Genomic DNA, 16607 nt, shown 5'->3' on the forward strand with positions numbered 1-16607 from the left:
TGTGCAAATATGGGATTGAACCCTAGACCTTGGCGTTGTGCTAGCATTATGTTCTAGCCACTGAGTTACAGGAAGACATTTTGGAGGGACCGCTTATAAGAGAAGGACTTAGGACTTAGGTGTCCTACAGAAATTTTATCAATAAATTTAAATGAATGAATGACACATCTAAATTTTGTGTAGACAAGATACTGTTGCACATGAATTCACAAGTTCACCTGAGCAGATAATGAAGATAGCAGGGGTATTAAAAGTATGCGTGTTTGGCATGTCTTTCCGGGGAGCGGGTTCCGAGCTGGTCGGTTCCATCCGAACCCGGAATGCTCCCGCCTCCCAATGCTCCCAGGGGCGAGTGCGCCGAGCTCGGAAATGTCCGGTAAGGATCCTTATCTATTTATGTTCTGTTTCGCTTGAGCTGATAGGGTAGAGTCTATGATTGCTTATTGTGAACCAGCCGGTCTTAATTATATGCTCTGGCTTCTTCCGAAATTAGTTAACCATTAACATCCCTTATTTACCAAAATGAATCACATCAAGTTATAGGCAACTTGTCATGTACCCTATGGGGTGCCTTTAAGTATACTTTTTAGCGTAACAGTCGTAAACATCAAGTTTGCAACTAGTTTTCGACTTAAGCAGTTTATTTAAACTAATTGAAAATGAAAAAAAGTAGTGTAATAACTATTTAATAGGCTACTTAATCACATGAGTAAACATAACTACATGCAAAGTACATTTAGAATCCTTACTCGTTTTTTATTTAAAATAATTATACTACTGGCAAAATACTGTTTTGCTGTTTTCTAATAATGTTGTCAATGTTGTGAATCAAGTTTAGGTGACACTTACAGTAGTTTAAGTAGTAGTTATGAGAGCAAAGGGCCTCTTAAAGATGTTTTGTGAATATAGTGCATCAGATCTTGTATGCATATGTGCTGCTGTGTATGGAAGGGGATGTGGTGACTGAGAGGTGATACAGAGGAAGGTGTGAATCGGTGGGCTCATTGCACAACCATATAAATACTTTATGCTGTTCTTTCTTCGGTGGCTATTTGTGCATCCTACACAACTTGTTAACGTCCTTTTCTTCCATCTCCATTTAATTCCACCTAACCTACTCAAAACCTAATCTATACGGTTGTCTTGCTCTGACCGTAGAAGATAGACCTGCTCTTTATTAAGACTCTCTCTCTCTCCTAAAAAGTAAATAAATCCTCTCTACATCTTTATCGACGTTTCTTTGAGGGGTTCCTATCCCAGCAGCTTGTGAGATGGACTAAGAGTTTCTTCACTTCTCCTCGCAGACAATTCACCTGATCCGCCCACCTGAGTGCTTTATGAGTGATGGTTATCTCTCGCTCTTAGAGTGGGTCTCGCTCTCACTTTGCTTGTGCAGTCGGGCTTCTCACACTACGAGACAGAATCTTCTCCTCTGGATGTTGAGTTCTCAACTCATCACATCTAAGACGGCATAAAAATGGTTCACGGTGGTGTTAAGTTTCCCTCTGTATTCGTGGTGGACAGCAAAGCGAGACCCCCTCCGCTGCCCCCTAAACCGGGTCGTAGGCAGAGGAGAGAGGTGATCCAGACGCTGCTGGTGATTCTGGTGTTTGTAGCTCTGTTCGGCATGGTAGTGGAGGCCTGTTTCATCTATTATCTTTACACATCCAACGAAAAGCCTGTAAGTATCATTCAGTCCCATTCTTGTGGCTCGGTGAAAATACTTTACGTGCAACTTTTGTTTGTTTGCTTGCTTGCTTATTTGCGGTCTGTGATAAACTTTTTTTAAATGTAAACTTGATGCCTTTCTCATGAGGAACCGTAAGAATTTTTAATTTTGTAAGCTGGGTGTGGACCACCTCAGGGTTTGCAAACAAGAAAAAGTGAAATGAGTGTAATGACATAATTAAATGAATGGAAAGATGTTTTGGAATTTGAAGAAAAACTCTTGTATTTATGATGCAAATACATATTCTGCAATTTTTAAGGTCACAAATAAAATGTAAGCACATTTTTTCACATATACCATCACCAAAACATCAGGTTTTACACTAAAGGCTTGTTTTTAAAGCAAGAGGCAAACATAAGAAATCAATTCAGTTTGATCTAGTTTCTTATAATACGTCTGGTGTAAATGACAAAATAATAATCTTGAAAGTATATGCACTACCATTGAATGTATGTAAGTACATTATATGAATACACACTCAGATGTTGGTTCGTGCATGGCCCCTCCCTTTGCATGAAGTTTGCAGAAGTATATCTGGACTCACCTGCTAAGGCGGAAACCAAATGGTCCTGTGGTCACCCAACCTAAAACTGATGCACCAGATGACACAAACTAACCAACGAGTCTGAATGCTAACAGTATTTTTTTATTACACGGCTCGTTGGAATGCTTGATTTTAATTTTCGCAACATATGCAGGTTATTCCAAGAAAACAACCGCTCAAAACTGATCACACACGGTAACCCGGATACAGCATATCATTATGACTTTTTTTTGACAAATTAAATATAAATATGTCTATTAATAACATATATGACATTTTATATAGAAATGATTAAACCAAATTGCCTTTTCAAGACAATTGATTGTCGTTTCTTACATTAAACCCGAAAGTAAATGAATTTTCCTCATGGGAGGTCTGCTTTCTATAAAATTTAACTAAAATAAAATATTTTATAAAGAATTCACATTTCATCAAATCATGTCCGCTTCACATTGTGTCCTGATCACACTGTCGGGGCTTATTTCTACAATAACAACCAGCTGCCTGTACATTATCCCTTACCTATATGTAGGGTTTCTAATATAATGAAATAAATACGATTTGTGACAAATCTGAGGGTCTGTGGAAAAATGGCCAAATAACATCCTTATACCGTATTATTCATTAGTCAATATTTTTCTACTTTTCAGTTTTAATGTACTTATGACACATTTTACAATTACTCACTGTAAACCTAATAGTCGAAACACTGTAGGGATGTGGACAGAAAAACTTTGTATCACATCACTTCCTCAAATACAATGTCAGAAAGATCAAAGCATTGCGTTTAAAGTGGAAATGTTAGCACAAAACACATCCCATTCGCTCCAGGACAAAGAAAAGGCTGTGTTTTCTACAAGAAAATGTATACAAAAAAGAATTGTTGAAAATTGTTCTTGACTGAAATGTCACATGATATGATTCTACAGTAAAAAGGCATACATGCAATTGAAGCTCATAATACATTTGCCAAAGAAAATAAACTAGATTGTAATCACAGGTTTTAAGCTGTAGTTAGTCCGAGACGGTATTCTTGCCATTCATGTGTTTGTCAGACTCTTTTAAACTGACTTCAAGAGGATTCAAAGTAATTGTTTTAGCAGTATGCCTATAATCTGTGTTCTCTGGAAATCAAACCCATGAAAATGAGCCACATGAATTCCCCCAAAGTAATCATTAAGTTAAAGACACACAAACTTACAATGTCATTCTTCTCTTCTACAGACCCCTTCAAGTGATCAACAGACTGCAATGAGTAAACAAGGTAAAGATTTCACCAGCTTCTATTGTTGCACAGATTTAAATTGGCTGTGAATAATTAATGAGTTGTTTATTCTACAAAAACCCAATCAGACTGCATTTAAACTGTTGTAATGTGTTTTATTGGCATATGAAAGATAAAGAACATAAGGTCCCCCCCAAACAAAAGCCAAGTGGAGCCATAGACCCGTCGAAACCAATGGCACAGCTGACAAGTGAGTTCTGAGCGGTTTCTTTTCCCTGTGTGTTTGGTTTTAATTGTAATGGATGTCAAACTGCAATAACTATAACATGGGACTATGGGAATGATTGAGCCTTTCTGACGACGCCATGGGGGGACATAAAACAGAAAAGTTTGGGAAAACTTGATCATACCCATGTATGCTTCACTCACAGGCTTATTTCTCACTCATCCACACACACAAAAATGGTTCTATAGAGCACTAAAAGTGGTCCTTGGCTCGTAATCATCGGAGAACCACTTTTAGTGCTCTACAACCATATATTGGTGCTTCAGAGGTTCTTTAGGGTGACCCAGGTGCTATAATTTCAATTCAAAGGTTTTTAAGATTATAGAAGCAATCATTTGATCAAGTGTGTCCAAACTTGTGTACAGTATAACGCTCACACTTTTCTCTCCCGTTTAGCTGGTCATACTGGAATAGGAATCATGTTGTGGAACCAAAGCCAGGAATCTATCCTTTATCGCATAAAACACAATGAGAAAGAAGGCAAACTCATCATAGAGCAGGATGGATTCTATTCCATTTACTCCAAGATCCACTTTGAGGAGACCAACCTATATTGGACGCACTCTGTGTCCCGGACATCACCACGCTACACAGGAGGAGAGATGCTGCTTCTTCAGTCCAGCAGACAGCGTCCTAAGCCCATGAGGCCAGGATCTAGAACCTTAGACAACAGCTTTCTCAGCGGAGTGTTCAATCTCTTCAAAGGTGATGCGGTTTTTGTCAGGGTGGAAGAATGTAAACTTGTGTTTTCAAATTCAGCTGAGAACTACTTCGGAGTGTACATGGTTTAAGTGACTTCATACGTACAGAAAATGTGCATTTATTAATTAATCAAGTCAAGTTTTACACATAAAGAAACAAATGGTTTCAAGAAAAGTCATATGACAAATCAAAAATGTCTTGATTAGTTACTGTATCATAGAAATTTCTTACAGAAATCAAAACTTTGACAATGAAAATGGCCTTTTATGAAAAATACCAGCAATACAGATCAATTTTATTGATTTAGTTATTTATTAGATACTTATATTTTTTATATAATAAAACATGCCAGTATGATCTTAACGTCCCGTGAACAGGAAGTTGCATCATTTTAACGTATTCTGATGCATTTCCGAGTGAAACGGAACTTTCGATGAGAAAGATAGTGGACGTGGTTTTTGTCTTTCTCTGCGATTTGAATGGATTTATAAAAACACCTGTTGTGTTTTGAAATGGAACTGGCAGCAGACAGACAGTTGAAGGGGAGGAGTTAACAGATGCTCCGCCCAAGCAGTCTAACATACGTTATTATGAAGACACAGGAATGTTTAAAAGAAAATGAACCCACATTGACAAACCATTCACAATAAACGCTGCAATATTTCATGAAAAAATAGACATTGTAAATTTTTATTTTACTGGGACTTTAATGTCAGATTCTTTGTGAATGTAATGTATGTTTTGTATTGATGATGGGGCACTTTAATGCTTTATTGCAGTCAACCGTAAGTGTAGCTCATAATAGAAAATTCAAATGTGAAAGGACTTTTACACTGAAGTCTTAAAAGCAGAAGCAATATATTTGAACATTTTTTATTATTATAGAAACATAAATTTAAAGAATATGACGCCTTTAAAAAGATGTACATATGACATCCGGACTCTTCCATGTAACATGACAAACTTTTGTAGAAAAGCATTTTTTTTAAGCATCTGCAGACTACTGCAGTATGAGTTTTACTATTTTATTTGTAATAAACAGACTTTGTAATGAAAAATACAAATATTCAGGTACATTTATAAAGATATGTTTGCAGTGGCTGTTCAGCCCTGTTACATTCAAAGTGTTTTATATAAAATGTTATGGAGGTCAGTGCAAAACTAGGCTTTAAAAACCACAACTAGAACATTTCATTTCATCATCTATCCACACTGACAGATATTAGAAAATAATTCTTGATAATGTCATACTGTATTAAATTAAATTACAGTTTATTTGGTATTTTGCACATGTATTTTTACAATTTAAAATTGTGCCTATATTTCTATTTAATTCAACTCTATGTAATTTTCCAAAGGTACTTATCATATGTATCTTATATTTGTAAATGTGCTTATTTCTTAAATGAATGTTGACAGAATAAAATGTTTGGATAAACTGTTGTTTGTTTAATTTGATGAATTCTCAAATCCAAATAAAGCTTTTGAACACCTAAGTGTGCTCCAAGTCATTTCATTCTTGTGATTTAACCGCTGACATGTCATGTTTTCATTGACTCATATGAGAGGATCATCTACAGTTCTGCGGTTTGACATTTTTTTACATTCACAGTGACTTTAACGGGTGAACACTGAACGGTTTTGATTTGATTTCTCTTTATAATTATTTTCAATGCACATTTTTCTCTGACTCATGTTATCCTCCCATCGTCTTGATGAGAAGATGTGTGAGTCACTTGTCTTTGTAACCTGTGTGTTGCGTGGGAGGACATCAGAGTGCGGTGCGCCACTACAAACATCTGAACAACTTACATCAGCTAAACTCAAAATCATTTTCAATTTTTCCTCTTCCAATGGCACGCACAGATGCTGTGCCAACTTTTATCAGGCCATGTGTTCCTCAAGCAGAAACGCTGGTTTTACTTTGTGTGTTTTTCTGAGTAGCTGGTCTCTACTCCCACACGTGTGTGCATTCTTACCAGAGCTATTGTATGTTAGAAACTAAGCAGGAAGTGGGGGTGGGGGACGGGAGCCGCGGACGCAGGTACACGGACGACTGTTTCGCTGACTCAGACCTGTCTCAGAACTGAAGTCTTTTCTAACAAGCTCGATGGAAGATTCCAAGCAGCACGTGGCATGTGGGCCGTTTATCATTTACAAAGTGAAATAGGGCAAACATTTCATAACGTTTCTTCACTTTAATGTATACATAATCAAATATATACATATAATTAGTTTGTTTTTGTTTTTGCAGAGGTGCATTATGGGATTCTCTGTTTAAAAAGCATCCCACGATGCTGCTCTAAAGCGGGTAAAGATAAGGCCTGTGAAGATTTAAATCAATCTTATGATATTCTCATAGTTTGGATGGTGATGAGTATAAATGGAAAAGTCTGTGCGTTGTGTATTTTCTGGATAATGCTTGTTTCAAACCATAGCCTGGTGGAATATGGACTCAATCATGGGTTAACCAGACATTTTGGTGATTGAGTTCATATTTTGACTCAGCTGTGGGTTAAGAGCTCATACACTTTCTCTCTTTCTGTGTGTGTGTTGTGTAAAGCTGATTCGTAGAAACATGTGATTGAATCGATCAACGTTCACGTTAGTTTCTTCAGTCTTTACCCTGTAGTGGTTTGGTGAAACCAAAAGTAACATGGTGGATTTTCCTGCCCTTTCGATTTGCATCATACACTAGCTCACAAGTGTGTGAAGAGACTTTTGTTCACCTAGCGTACGCCAGAAATCAGAAATGCTGATTTGAAGATTCTGGTTTGAATGCAAGCTATTGTTATAAAGCAATTATCTTTCAATCATTTCTCAAAATGTTTCCCTTCAGAGATGTTTCCCTTCACTAGAAAATGATTAGATTTCAACGCACGGTATGTTTTGCTTCATCTAGATATAAAGATCGACTATGAAAGTCATAAAACTAAAAAATACTTTTCATCACACCACAAGTCCGGTTGTGCACATTCAAGGGGTCAATTCAATTTGACACTAAAAAGCACACAACGCATCTTTATCCATTGATAGCCATTGAAATATAGGTATGAATTGTGAAGAAATCCACTTGTTTTGCAGGCAACATATACATCTTCAAACGCATTGCTCTGTCCATGTATTATAAGCCCCCTGAGCAAATCCGTTTGCAGTAATAAAAGCAGTAGTAAGTAAAACACTGCCCCCTGCTGATGAAAAACCGGACCTGTCCCCGAAACATTGTTTGTTTGTCAGTTTAGGGAGGAGAAGAGTGAGCGATCGTGTTGCCAGACACATTGTGGCCAGAAGGCATGAAATGTCTGATGTGGGAGTTATTTTCCTCTGCACACCGCGGGACAAGAAAAAGCATAAGAGCATCATATTAGCATATCTCGATTCCATTTTCAGCTACTGAAAACAGACAGAACACGGTTAGTGTGACGTGTGAAAAGAAAGCGGGTGATTTATGACTTTTGAGAGGAGGATTGCCCTCTGTATGAAAGCCACCACGGGCTCCCTGATTCTGACGTCACAGCCGAGTGGAAACGCCGTTTTGTGCTTCTGCGCTTTTTCCCTGTCCCGCGGAGGAGGAGATGTCTGATTCTGATAGAAGTGGGCTGTCAATCATGGACCGGACGATGGCTAATAAGCCACACAATAAGACACATAACTCCCACTCTGGTGGAGAGACTAGACGGGATAGTTGCTCGATATGGTTCCTTGGTTGTCGTTGTCTTGCCTTTTTTAGCGTAGGCTTAAAGACTTCTTGACTATAAATACGTCGTGACGTCAAACACATTTGAGCTGGTGGTTAATGCAGTTTATTACTATAAAATGGCAATCACAAATTAATAATTTGAAAACTTTCTGAGCAAGTCGGCTCATTCAGACAACATCGATCTAAGATATATCCCAGCCTGCTGCTTTTATTCACACAAGTCCCGGTTAGAAAAAGAGCACGTGCTGGTTATGTAGACTATGTTTTCAAGCACGGTATATGGGTGACGTTTGTTGACAAATAAACCATAAATGTGTACTATGGTGTGACAACAAGTAATTTGAAAACAAACTATTAATAATATATTTTGTAGTACTAATATTTATAATATAATAGCATAAGAGAGATTCATCTTCATTGGTAGTTTTTGCCATGACATATACAGATGGTCAACTACCCATTTTCTAATGGATGAAAAGATCCTTGTTGCACAGTTTTGCAACTATTTATCATAGAGTAGATTTTCATAAATTTTGATGATATACTTTATGTCTAATGGCAAAGCCGTATGTCTATTCTTTCAAGAGGTTAAAGACCAGACGATATCTTTTCTATTAAGTTCAGCACTTTAAATTGAATGTTTAAATAAGATTTTGATATATAAGGATGCAATAGCGACAACAAATCTATCCCTGGAAAATTAGCCTATGGCGTTAGCTGTATGTAAATAAATGTAATTGATATAGCAAAGCTACATAAACTTATTCATAACCCGTATAAGAAGAAGAGACGTTTTCTTAAAATATGATTTGAAATTCAGGATTAGTAAACTGTGCTGTGAGAAGATGAATGAGGCTGTGATCTTCTGTCAGGGGTCTTGACTAATTCATAAGGAACTGGAACACTACGAAGATGCTGAGTGATGTTTTGGTGAGAGCGAGAGACGCTTACACACTCTTTCACTTTCTGTATTGAATGGGGGTCTCGCGATTGAGTCATCACAACATGATGTCATGCCGCACAGAGTGATGACACATGGGATTTGTCTTTCTCCCTACCAAGAATGTAATACATTTTGAAATTCACTAAATGTGATACACTTTGTACAATGCAACAATTCAGTGCAGTAAAAACATAGTATAAAAACTGTTAAAAGGTGAAAGAGTCATTGAAAGACGTGTCAGAGTTAAAACCCACAGCTAAAGAAAGATGCAGATTTATGGAAATGAGTCACTGCTATGTGTTTGTGTCTCTGCCCCCTCACTCCCACCTTGATGGAAAGTCTCGTTGTCTTATCTGTGGCGTTCACACAGAAATATTACCCAAATCTACAATTAGTATAAATTAATCATCACAACAACGTTTAAAGGAATATTTTTTTTATTTTCAGATCATGTCTTTTCAGACCCACAAAAGTAAATCATATAATGTTTTACATTCCACGCTATACAAAAATACTGTAGTTGTGCAGCTGGTTGCCAGTAACTTACTGTAGATTTATATTCATCTTATTTATGGGCAATTGTTTGTTCACAGATAAATGAACATTAAACATTAACAAGTCTTTATCTTTACAGAAAAAACGGTAAAGTAACAGCCTCATTCAAAGCATTCTGGGAACCAGAGTCCTCATCAACCTTTTTCTTTTTTTCTAATTTGGGTTCCCAGAATGCTTTGCATGAGGCTGTTATTTTGAAAGATTTTTCTGTAAAGATAAATACTTGTTAATGTTTAATGTTCATTCATCTTTGAACAAACTAACAAGTAAATTCCACAGATGTAAATCTACAGTAAGTTACTGGCAAACTGCTGGCAGTAATACTGGCATCTACAGGTTTTCTACAGATCTACAGATTTGTATTACAGTGCAGGATTCTGTGACCAAACGGTAGATTTGTATGAGGAAAATCGCTTTCCTTTAGCTCAGTGGTTAGAACATGGCGCTAGCAACGTGGATCCCAAATTGCGCATACTGCCAAATGCATAAATGTAAAATTTCAGGAGAGGGGAAGATTATTGATAAAAAAAGACTTAAATTCAGTATATAAATAAAACCCACATTTTGGGGGGGTTATATATTTATTTTAAATAAAAATGTTTTATGTCCAAAACTGTTATTTATTTAATCTCTGTAGGAATTGCATGAAGAAAAGAAAAACTGACACAGCTGACAGATCAATGACATCAAACCAAAAACACACAGAATGAGTAACTTTAGTTACGAGATAAATAGAGGGCAAAAATATTCAGTCTTGAGAACAAAACACTAAGAACGAAACAAATGAGACACTTACAGCAACTTCAAAATACGTAAGAATAAGACACATTCAAGGTATAAATGGAAGTGCTTTGCAAACAGATCTGCAAACCAACGCTTAGACTTTTAGGTTTTATTTTTCTCTTTTTGTCCAGAGCCATTTTGCAACCTTGGTCCCGACTCTTAAGGTTTTTATGGATGTATGAAGTCAATTTCCCTCAAGTTTCCACAGATATACCACAACTGTATTCTGTTAAAGTTAAATAATCTTTACCATACAGTCTCACAACCTTTTAGGAAGCTTATTGTAAAGAGACATAACATTAACACTTGACTAAAAACTAAAAATCATTCAAATAAATCCTGACAGTTAAATGTTTAATAATATATCTCTTGTTTCATGCTTAACATCCAGTTTTCCCTTTAACCACCAATATTCTTTAGTTTTGTTTCTTGCTTCATTCAGGGACAAACACGAACGTTTCTGACAAAGTAAGCGTTATTTAGAAATAAAAGTCCCGCCTTATATTTGGTTTTATAATGTAATGACGTTCATACATTTGAAAGGCTAAAGTGTCAGATACCTGTGAGACAACAGTGTAATTAATGGCATAAATAAAGATAAATACAAGAAAATAGAACAATGACACACATTGCTGTTTAAGTGATTCATGTTAGTATGCCATCTGAGCATTTTCATTGCCCAAAGCTTCATTTCATTTGATCTAAATAGAAGTATATTGATATGTTTAAAAAGTTCTTTATTCCTCCTGGTGTGCAACTGCATTATTAATATTCACATAGTGATCAACAACAGGGTCCCAATTTTTCATAGGAACCATTACAGTCCTGCTCCTTTCTGTACATTACCTTTCCTTTCTGATGAAGAGCATAACAATATAATGTCCAAGATTGGTAAAACTTAAATATATAGTGCAATAAACGCAGAAAGAAAAAATCTCTTCAGGAAAAAAATTACTTATAAATGTTGTCTGATCATTCCAGTGTATTTCAGTGCTTCTCGCCGTACTGTCCACATTCATACGGTCATCGGTTTTATGTTATAGTCTTATAAAAGTGCTCCTTCAGGATTAGATTCAGGATTATCCTATCTTGATGACACCCAGGTAAGTTTCTGTGGGAGAACGTTTTATTTTGGCTAGAGGTTTGCAAGTGACAGTAAGGGAATCTCCTTTAGTTGCTGGAAATCCTTTACCCATCAAACCAGTTGAGAGTTTGGATTGACTGATATGACTTGATAAACTGAGTCTTTCAATTGACATCTTTGGATCGCCCTTCACTTCCACAGTCACATTACAACTCTGTTTCGACTCGAGGGTGACCTGCAGGTACAGAAAATACAGACCATCCTTCTGAAAGGTCAGCCAACGATCAATGAAATCCTCTTGCGAATTAGATTTCCACTTGAGTCGGTCCAGCATGACTGAATGGTCCCCTTGGGGAAGGTTTAGAAGAGAATTCAGTCTTCGATTTTTATAATGCATTTTACAGATTTTTGTACAGATTACACATTCTTATAATGCATTTTAGGAGAAATAACTGAAATTGGAAAGTCTGAGATGTAGAGCTTAATGGTCTAAAAGTTCAAAATGTGGACTTACAATCTGGATCAAATATCATTAGAGGTGTGAGATCAGAAGATTGGGTGATACTTCCGTGAGCCTGTCGTAACAGAAAGAAGAGAGACATCACTTATTGCAATTTTTAATAACTGCCAAGACAAAACATGATTGCCAAGCAACGTGGTGAAAGTTTACCATTAATCATTTATATACAGAATGAAGAATTTGATAGAAAGATACAAAAGCGGTTGCTAGGGTGTTCTGTGTGGTTGCTATGATGTTATTAAGTGTGTTTTAAGTGGTAAGCAGATTCACAGTGGTACTGACCACAAAGTCCCAGTGAACTGGATATTGCGATCATTTTTACTTCCGTATACGGATTTATTTCCACAAGAAAAATAGTGTCTGTGCCTTCGGTTTTCCATTGCGACTTTATTGGATTTTAAAAACAGGAATTGCGTTTTGAAATACAACAGACTGATAGCTGGAGTGGAGGAGTTAACAGATGCTCTGCCTAAGCAGATTTCACTAATAGAAATAGTTATTTCACAGTCATAAAACTGTTGATGCAACACAAAATAAGAAGTTACCTGGTTGTCTTAAAGTTATGAGTTAATTTAACTTAAAAATATTTGTCAACACAATAAGTTTGCATCAAATTCCTTGCTTTAACTAATATTTATTTGTTAACCAACAAAAAGTGACAAATATTTTTTTACACTGATGCTAAGGTGCAAAGGCTGATTTAATGATATTGCAAGTTTTACAAAAAATATTTTCATTCATGAAATGTTATTTATAAAAAGTAGACTATGGTCAAAATCCGTAAAAGTTATATAAATAGTTATTTTCATGAATGCTCAAATGACACAATTGTGGGAACAAATGTTGAGTATGCAGGACTTCTGATGTCAGTGAAACTGAACAAAAAACAATATTGAGGGGAGTGGAATGGCATTTCCCCAAAGTGGAATGATGTCATAATGTCTGTGGTTAGTCTTCGAGTTTGAAAATAACAACAACGCTGTATGGTGGTATGGAGAAAGTAAGGTTTCAGAACGTAGGGTTCTCATATCATAAAGGTGTTACTTTAGAACAAAACCACCAGTTCATTCTTCAACACAATGACATTCTCCTCTTCAACCAAAACCCAACAATTCCTTATTGATTTAGACCTCAGAGTACTCCAGCAGCAGCCGAGTTTCATAACACACGACAAAAGTATGACTCAAATACACAAAAGGCGGATCTGCACTAACCATATTTGCCATAGACAGTTTCAGTTTTTGTTACTTTTTCTCTCACTTGTTCTCGTAGATTTACTCCGTGAGTGGGTTGCCTGAACATGTTCTGACATGTGCCACGCATGACTATCAACACATGCCATTTGAACATGAATATAGTTACAGTATATGTTCAGAAGGTGTCAAATCTGAGATCCGATGAATGTTCCTTTTACAAAAATCACAGAGAACACATCAAAACCCATGACAAGAGACCAAACCTTTCTAATCGACCTAACCTAGCCAACCTAAAGACTCCCAATATTAATGCATAAACTGCATTGATATGTTTGATTGTCTTTGCATTACGATGATTATATATTATTTTTTAGGTACTGATCTTTAATGATTCGATTGTGTATCTGGTTTGTTAATTGAAATGTTAGCTAAATGTGTATTAGATATTACTAAAATGTTTGAATATCAACTATTTTTTTGTTAAATATTTCATAAAAGTAACTTGCAGTACATTTTCAGCCCCTCGCTCATACCCCCCCCAAAAAGTGCTTGTATGGCATCACATTATCTCAAAGATATCACAAAAAGCAAGTTATCATGTTTAAAACATCCCACCGTGTAAAAAACACAGTGTTACACAAATGGTTGATGTTGGCACATACTGTTATATAATACTGAGAATGAGTTTTCATACTGACACTAAAAGCTATTTTTTACACAGAGTGGTGTAAAGATGTGAAAACTATACAAATTGAAGCACACTACGTTCAAGTGACATATACACATTTTGCATGAAACTGATTTATTGCACTTTCTTTTATCTTCTTCACAACATTATTTTGTATCGCAGTTCCTTGATTTACAAATTTCATATTTGTTACTCATGCTATCACTCAAAGTCTGTTGTGATTACACATTTCAGCGTTCGTCCCCAGCTGGGGTCCTGAGTCATCAAGCCACTGTGGTCTCACTGTATCCCACCAATACTGCTAAAACTCATGTTGAACTATTCAGTGCATGTATGTGTATGTGAACAGTCTGTTTTGTCTACTCACAGGAGATGGTGTTGTAGAAGCAGATATTGACCGATTATTATGTTTGCCAGAATCCAGTGATGCTCCTTTGAAGAAATGGAAGACTACAATCGTGGCAAGACCCAGAGTCAGCAGGGTGCACCAAATGAACAAACCGCAGATCAGCCTCTTCTGCCGGGCCAGGGCACCACCATCCCTGTTGCCTGTTTTTTCATCACAACATTCAGGAGACAGAGACATTCTGGCCAACAGCCTCTGCGACTCGAGCGAAGTGACTTCAGCGAGGCTGAGATTGATGATCTATACGTGTGGCCCCAACCCCACTTCTTGTTCTGGTTGGCCTGTAGAAAACCTCAGTATGTGTCAAACTTCCTGTTTGATGAGCGTAGATGTGCGCTTGCGTTCCTGTTCAGTGTTCTCAGCAGTTGTCCAGGAGGAGTGCTGTAGTGTACTTTCCCCTCCAGCACGGGCGATGTGCAATGCGACACCTCTCGCAAGGGTAAGGGACGGGCCCTCCTACTTGCTGTCGAAGGGAAGCAGGTGTCTTAGAATAGACTGATGGGAGTTTTTATATCCGTGTTCATCACCACATGTGACATACTAAAATGTTTACTTTGTTGTTGGTTTTAGAGTCACTGGTTTCTGTTTTCGTGTCTTAAACTGAGCGATGGCTTACAAGAGCATGTTCTCACATGTTCAAAATAGAAGCAAGAATAATCAGATCTGCATTAAACAATCGTCTTGTTCATTTCTTTATTTTGCTTGTACTTCAATAAGAACACTAGGAATGGCCAAAGTTTGCAGTAAAAAAATGTAAGGTTATTTAAACCCAGCGTTGGGTCAAAAATTGAGAAACCTATGCACTTCAGTCAAAAATCACCCTGTGCTTGGTTGTTTAAATCCAATATGCTGGGTCGTTTCAACCCATTGTTGGGTTAAAAATAACCATATTCTGGTTTAATTAAACCCTGTTAGTTGTGTCCAACTTGACCCAACGATGGGTTCAAATAGCACAACATTTTTCGAGCTGGGTCAAAAAGAGATGAATCCAACTTTTGGGTGTAAATTAATCTGTGCTGGGTTGTTGTATTTCAAATACAAGCATTTCCTGGGTTAATTTAACCCAACAGTTGGGTTTGTCCCTTTTTGACCCAACTCTGAGTTGAAATTAAACCAGCATTTTTATTATATATATTTTTCCCTTAAATAATGCAAATTAGATTAGATTAGATTAGACTCAACTTTATTGTCATTACACATATACAAGTACAAGTACAAGTACAGTGTAACGAAATGTAGTTTAGGTCTAACCAGAAGTGCAATTAGCAAGTGCAGGATATACAGTGTGAATAAATACAGAATACAATATTAGGAAAATACTACACAATGGGCATGTACTATGAAAAAAAAACTTTACAGAAGGAATGTTCCATGAAAATATGACAGTCAGTATCTACTATGAACAATATATACACAAGGCTATAAACTGTGAACATTAATGTACAGGTGGTTATGAACAGATAACAATTAGACTATACAATAGTGCAAGTGACTTAATTGTGCATTTATTATAGACATAGCTATCAAAGTTTCAGTGCAATAGATGAGTTAATGCAGTTATTAAAGTTACAGTGCAGTAGATGAGTTAATGAAGTTATTAAAGGTACGGTGCAGTACATGAGTTAATGCAGTTATTAAAGTTACAGTGCAGTAGATGAGGTAATGCAGTTATGAAAGTTACAGTGCAGTAGAAAGTTACAGTGCAGTAGATGAGTTAATGCAGTTATAAGAGTAGTCCATTAGTGCAAATGAGCATTCAGTGTAATATTCCTGGTGTGCAAGTGAGCAGTATAGAGTGCAAATGATGCTATGTGTGTGTATACAGTCCGGTAGAGCAGATACATGAAGTACTGGTGTGTACAGTTCAGTCATGCATGCCAGCCCTGAAGTGAAATGTAAACAATGTAAAGCAGCGTTAAAGTTATGAAGGGTGTTGGAATCAGTGGGGGGCAGAGTTCAATAATGAAACAGCTCTGGGAAAAAAGGTTCTTGTCCGGAGGCACCTGAAGCGCCTACCGTAAGGCAGGAGAGTAAACAGTCTATGAGCGGGGTGAGAGGAGTCCTTGAGAATGCAGCTCTACGCACACAGCGTTTCTTTTGGATGTCCTCAATGGAAGGGAGTGTAGTTCCTGTGATGCGCTGGGCTGTTTTCACCACCCGCTGCAGTGCCTTGCGCTCAGCAACAGAACAGTTCCCGTACCAGACTCTGACACAGTTGGTCAGGATGCTCTCTATCGTGCAGCGAT

The 16607-nt window shown here is 37.0% G+C and overlaps 2 protein-coding genes across 2 annotated transcripts; one reads left to right on the top strand and one right to left on the bottom strand.

The window, feature by feature from the left end:
* Window positions 1-1075: 1075 nt before the first annotated feature.
* Window positions 1076-5895, top strand: tnfsf14 (TNF superfamily member 14). The gene is made up of 4 exons (XM_056753313.1): window positions 1076-1681; window positions 3498-3537; window positions 3671-3748; window positions 4181-5895. Exons 1-4 carry the CDS (start codon window positions 1478-1480, stop codon window positions 4573-4575), a joined length of 717 nt encoding a protein of 238 aa, XP_056609291.1. The 5' UTR covers window positions 1076-1477; the 3' UTR covers window positions 4576-5895.
* Window positions 5896-10394: 4499 nt separating this feature from the next.
* tnfsf18 (TNF superfamily member 18) lies at window positions 10395-14691 on the bottom strand. The gene is made up of 3 exons (XM_056753592.1): window positions 14323-14691; window positions 12066-12126; window positions 10395-11899 (listed from the first exon to the last, which is right to left on the bottom strand). The coding sequence occupies exons 1-3, from the start codon at window positions 14539-14541 to the stop codon at window positions 11547-11549; spliced, it is 633 nt and encodes a 210-aa protein (XP_056609570.1). The 5' UTR covers window positions 14542-14691; the 3' UTR covers window positions 10395-11546.
* Between the last annotated feature and the right edge of the window lie 1916 nt (window positions 14692-16607).

This window comes from Triplophysa dalaica, chromosome 7 (assembly GCF_015846415.1).
Source record: "Triplophysa dalaica isolate WHDGS20190420 chromosome 7, ASM1584641v1, whole genome shotgun sequence".
NCBI classification, from domain to species: Eukaryota; Metazoa; Chordata; class Actinopteri; order Cypriniformes; family Nemacheilidae; genus Triplophysa; species Triplophysa dalaica.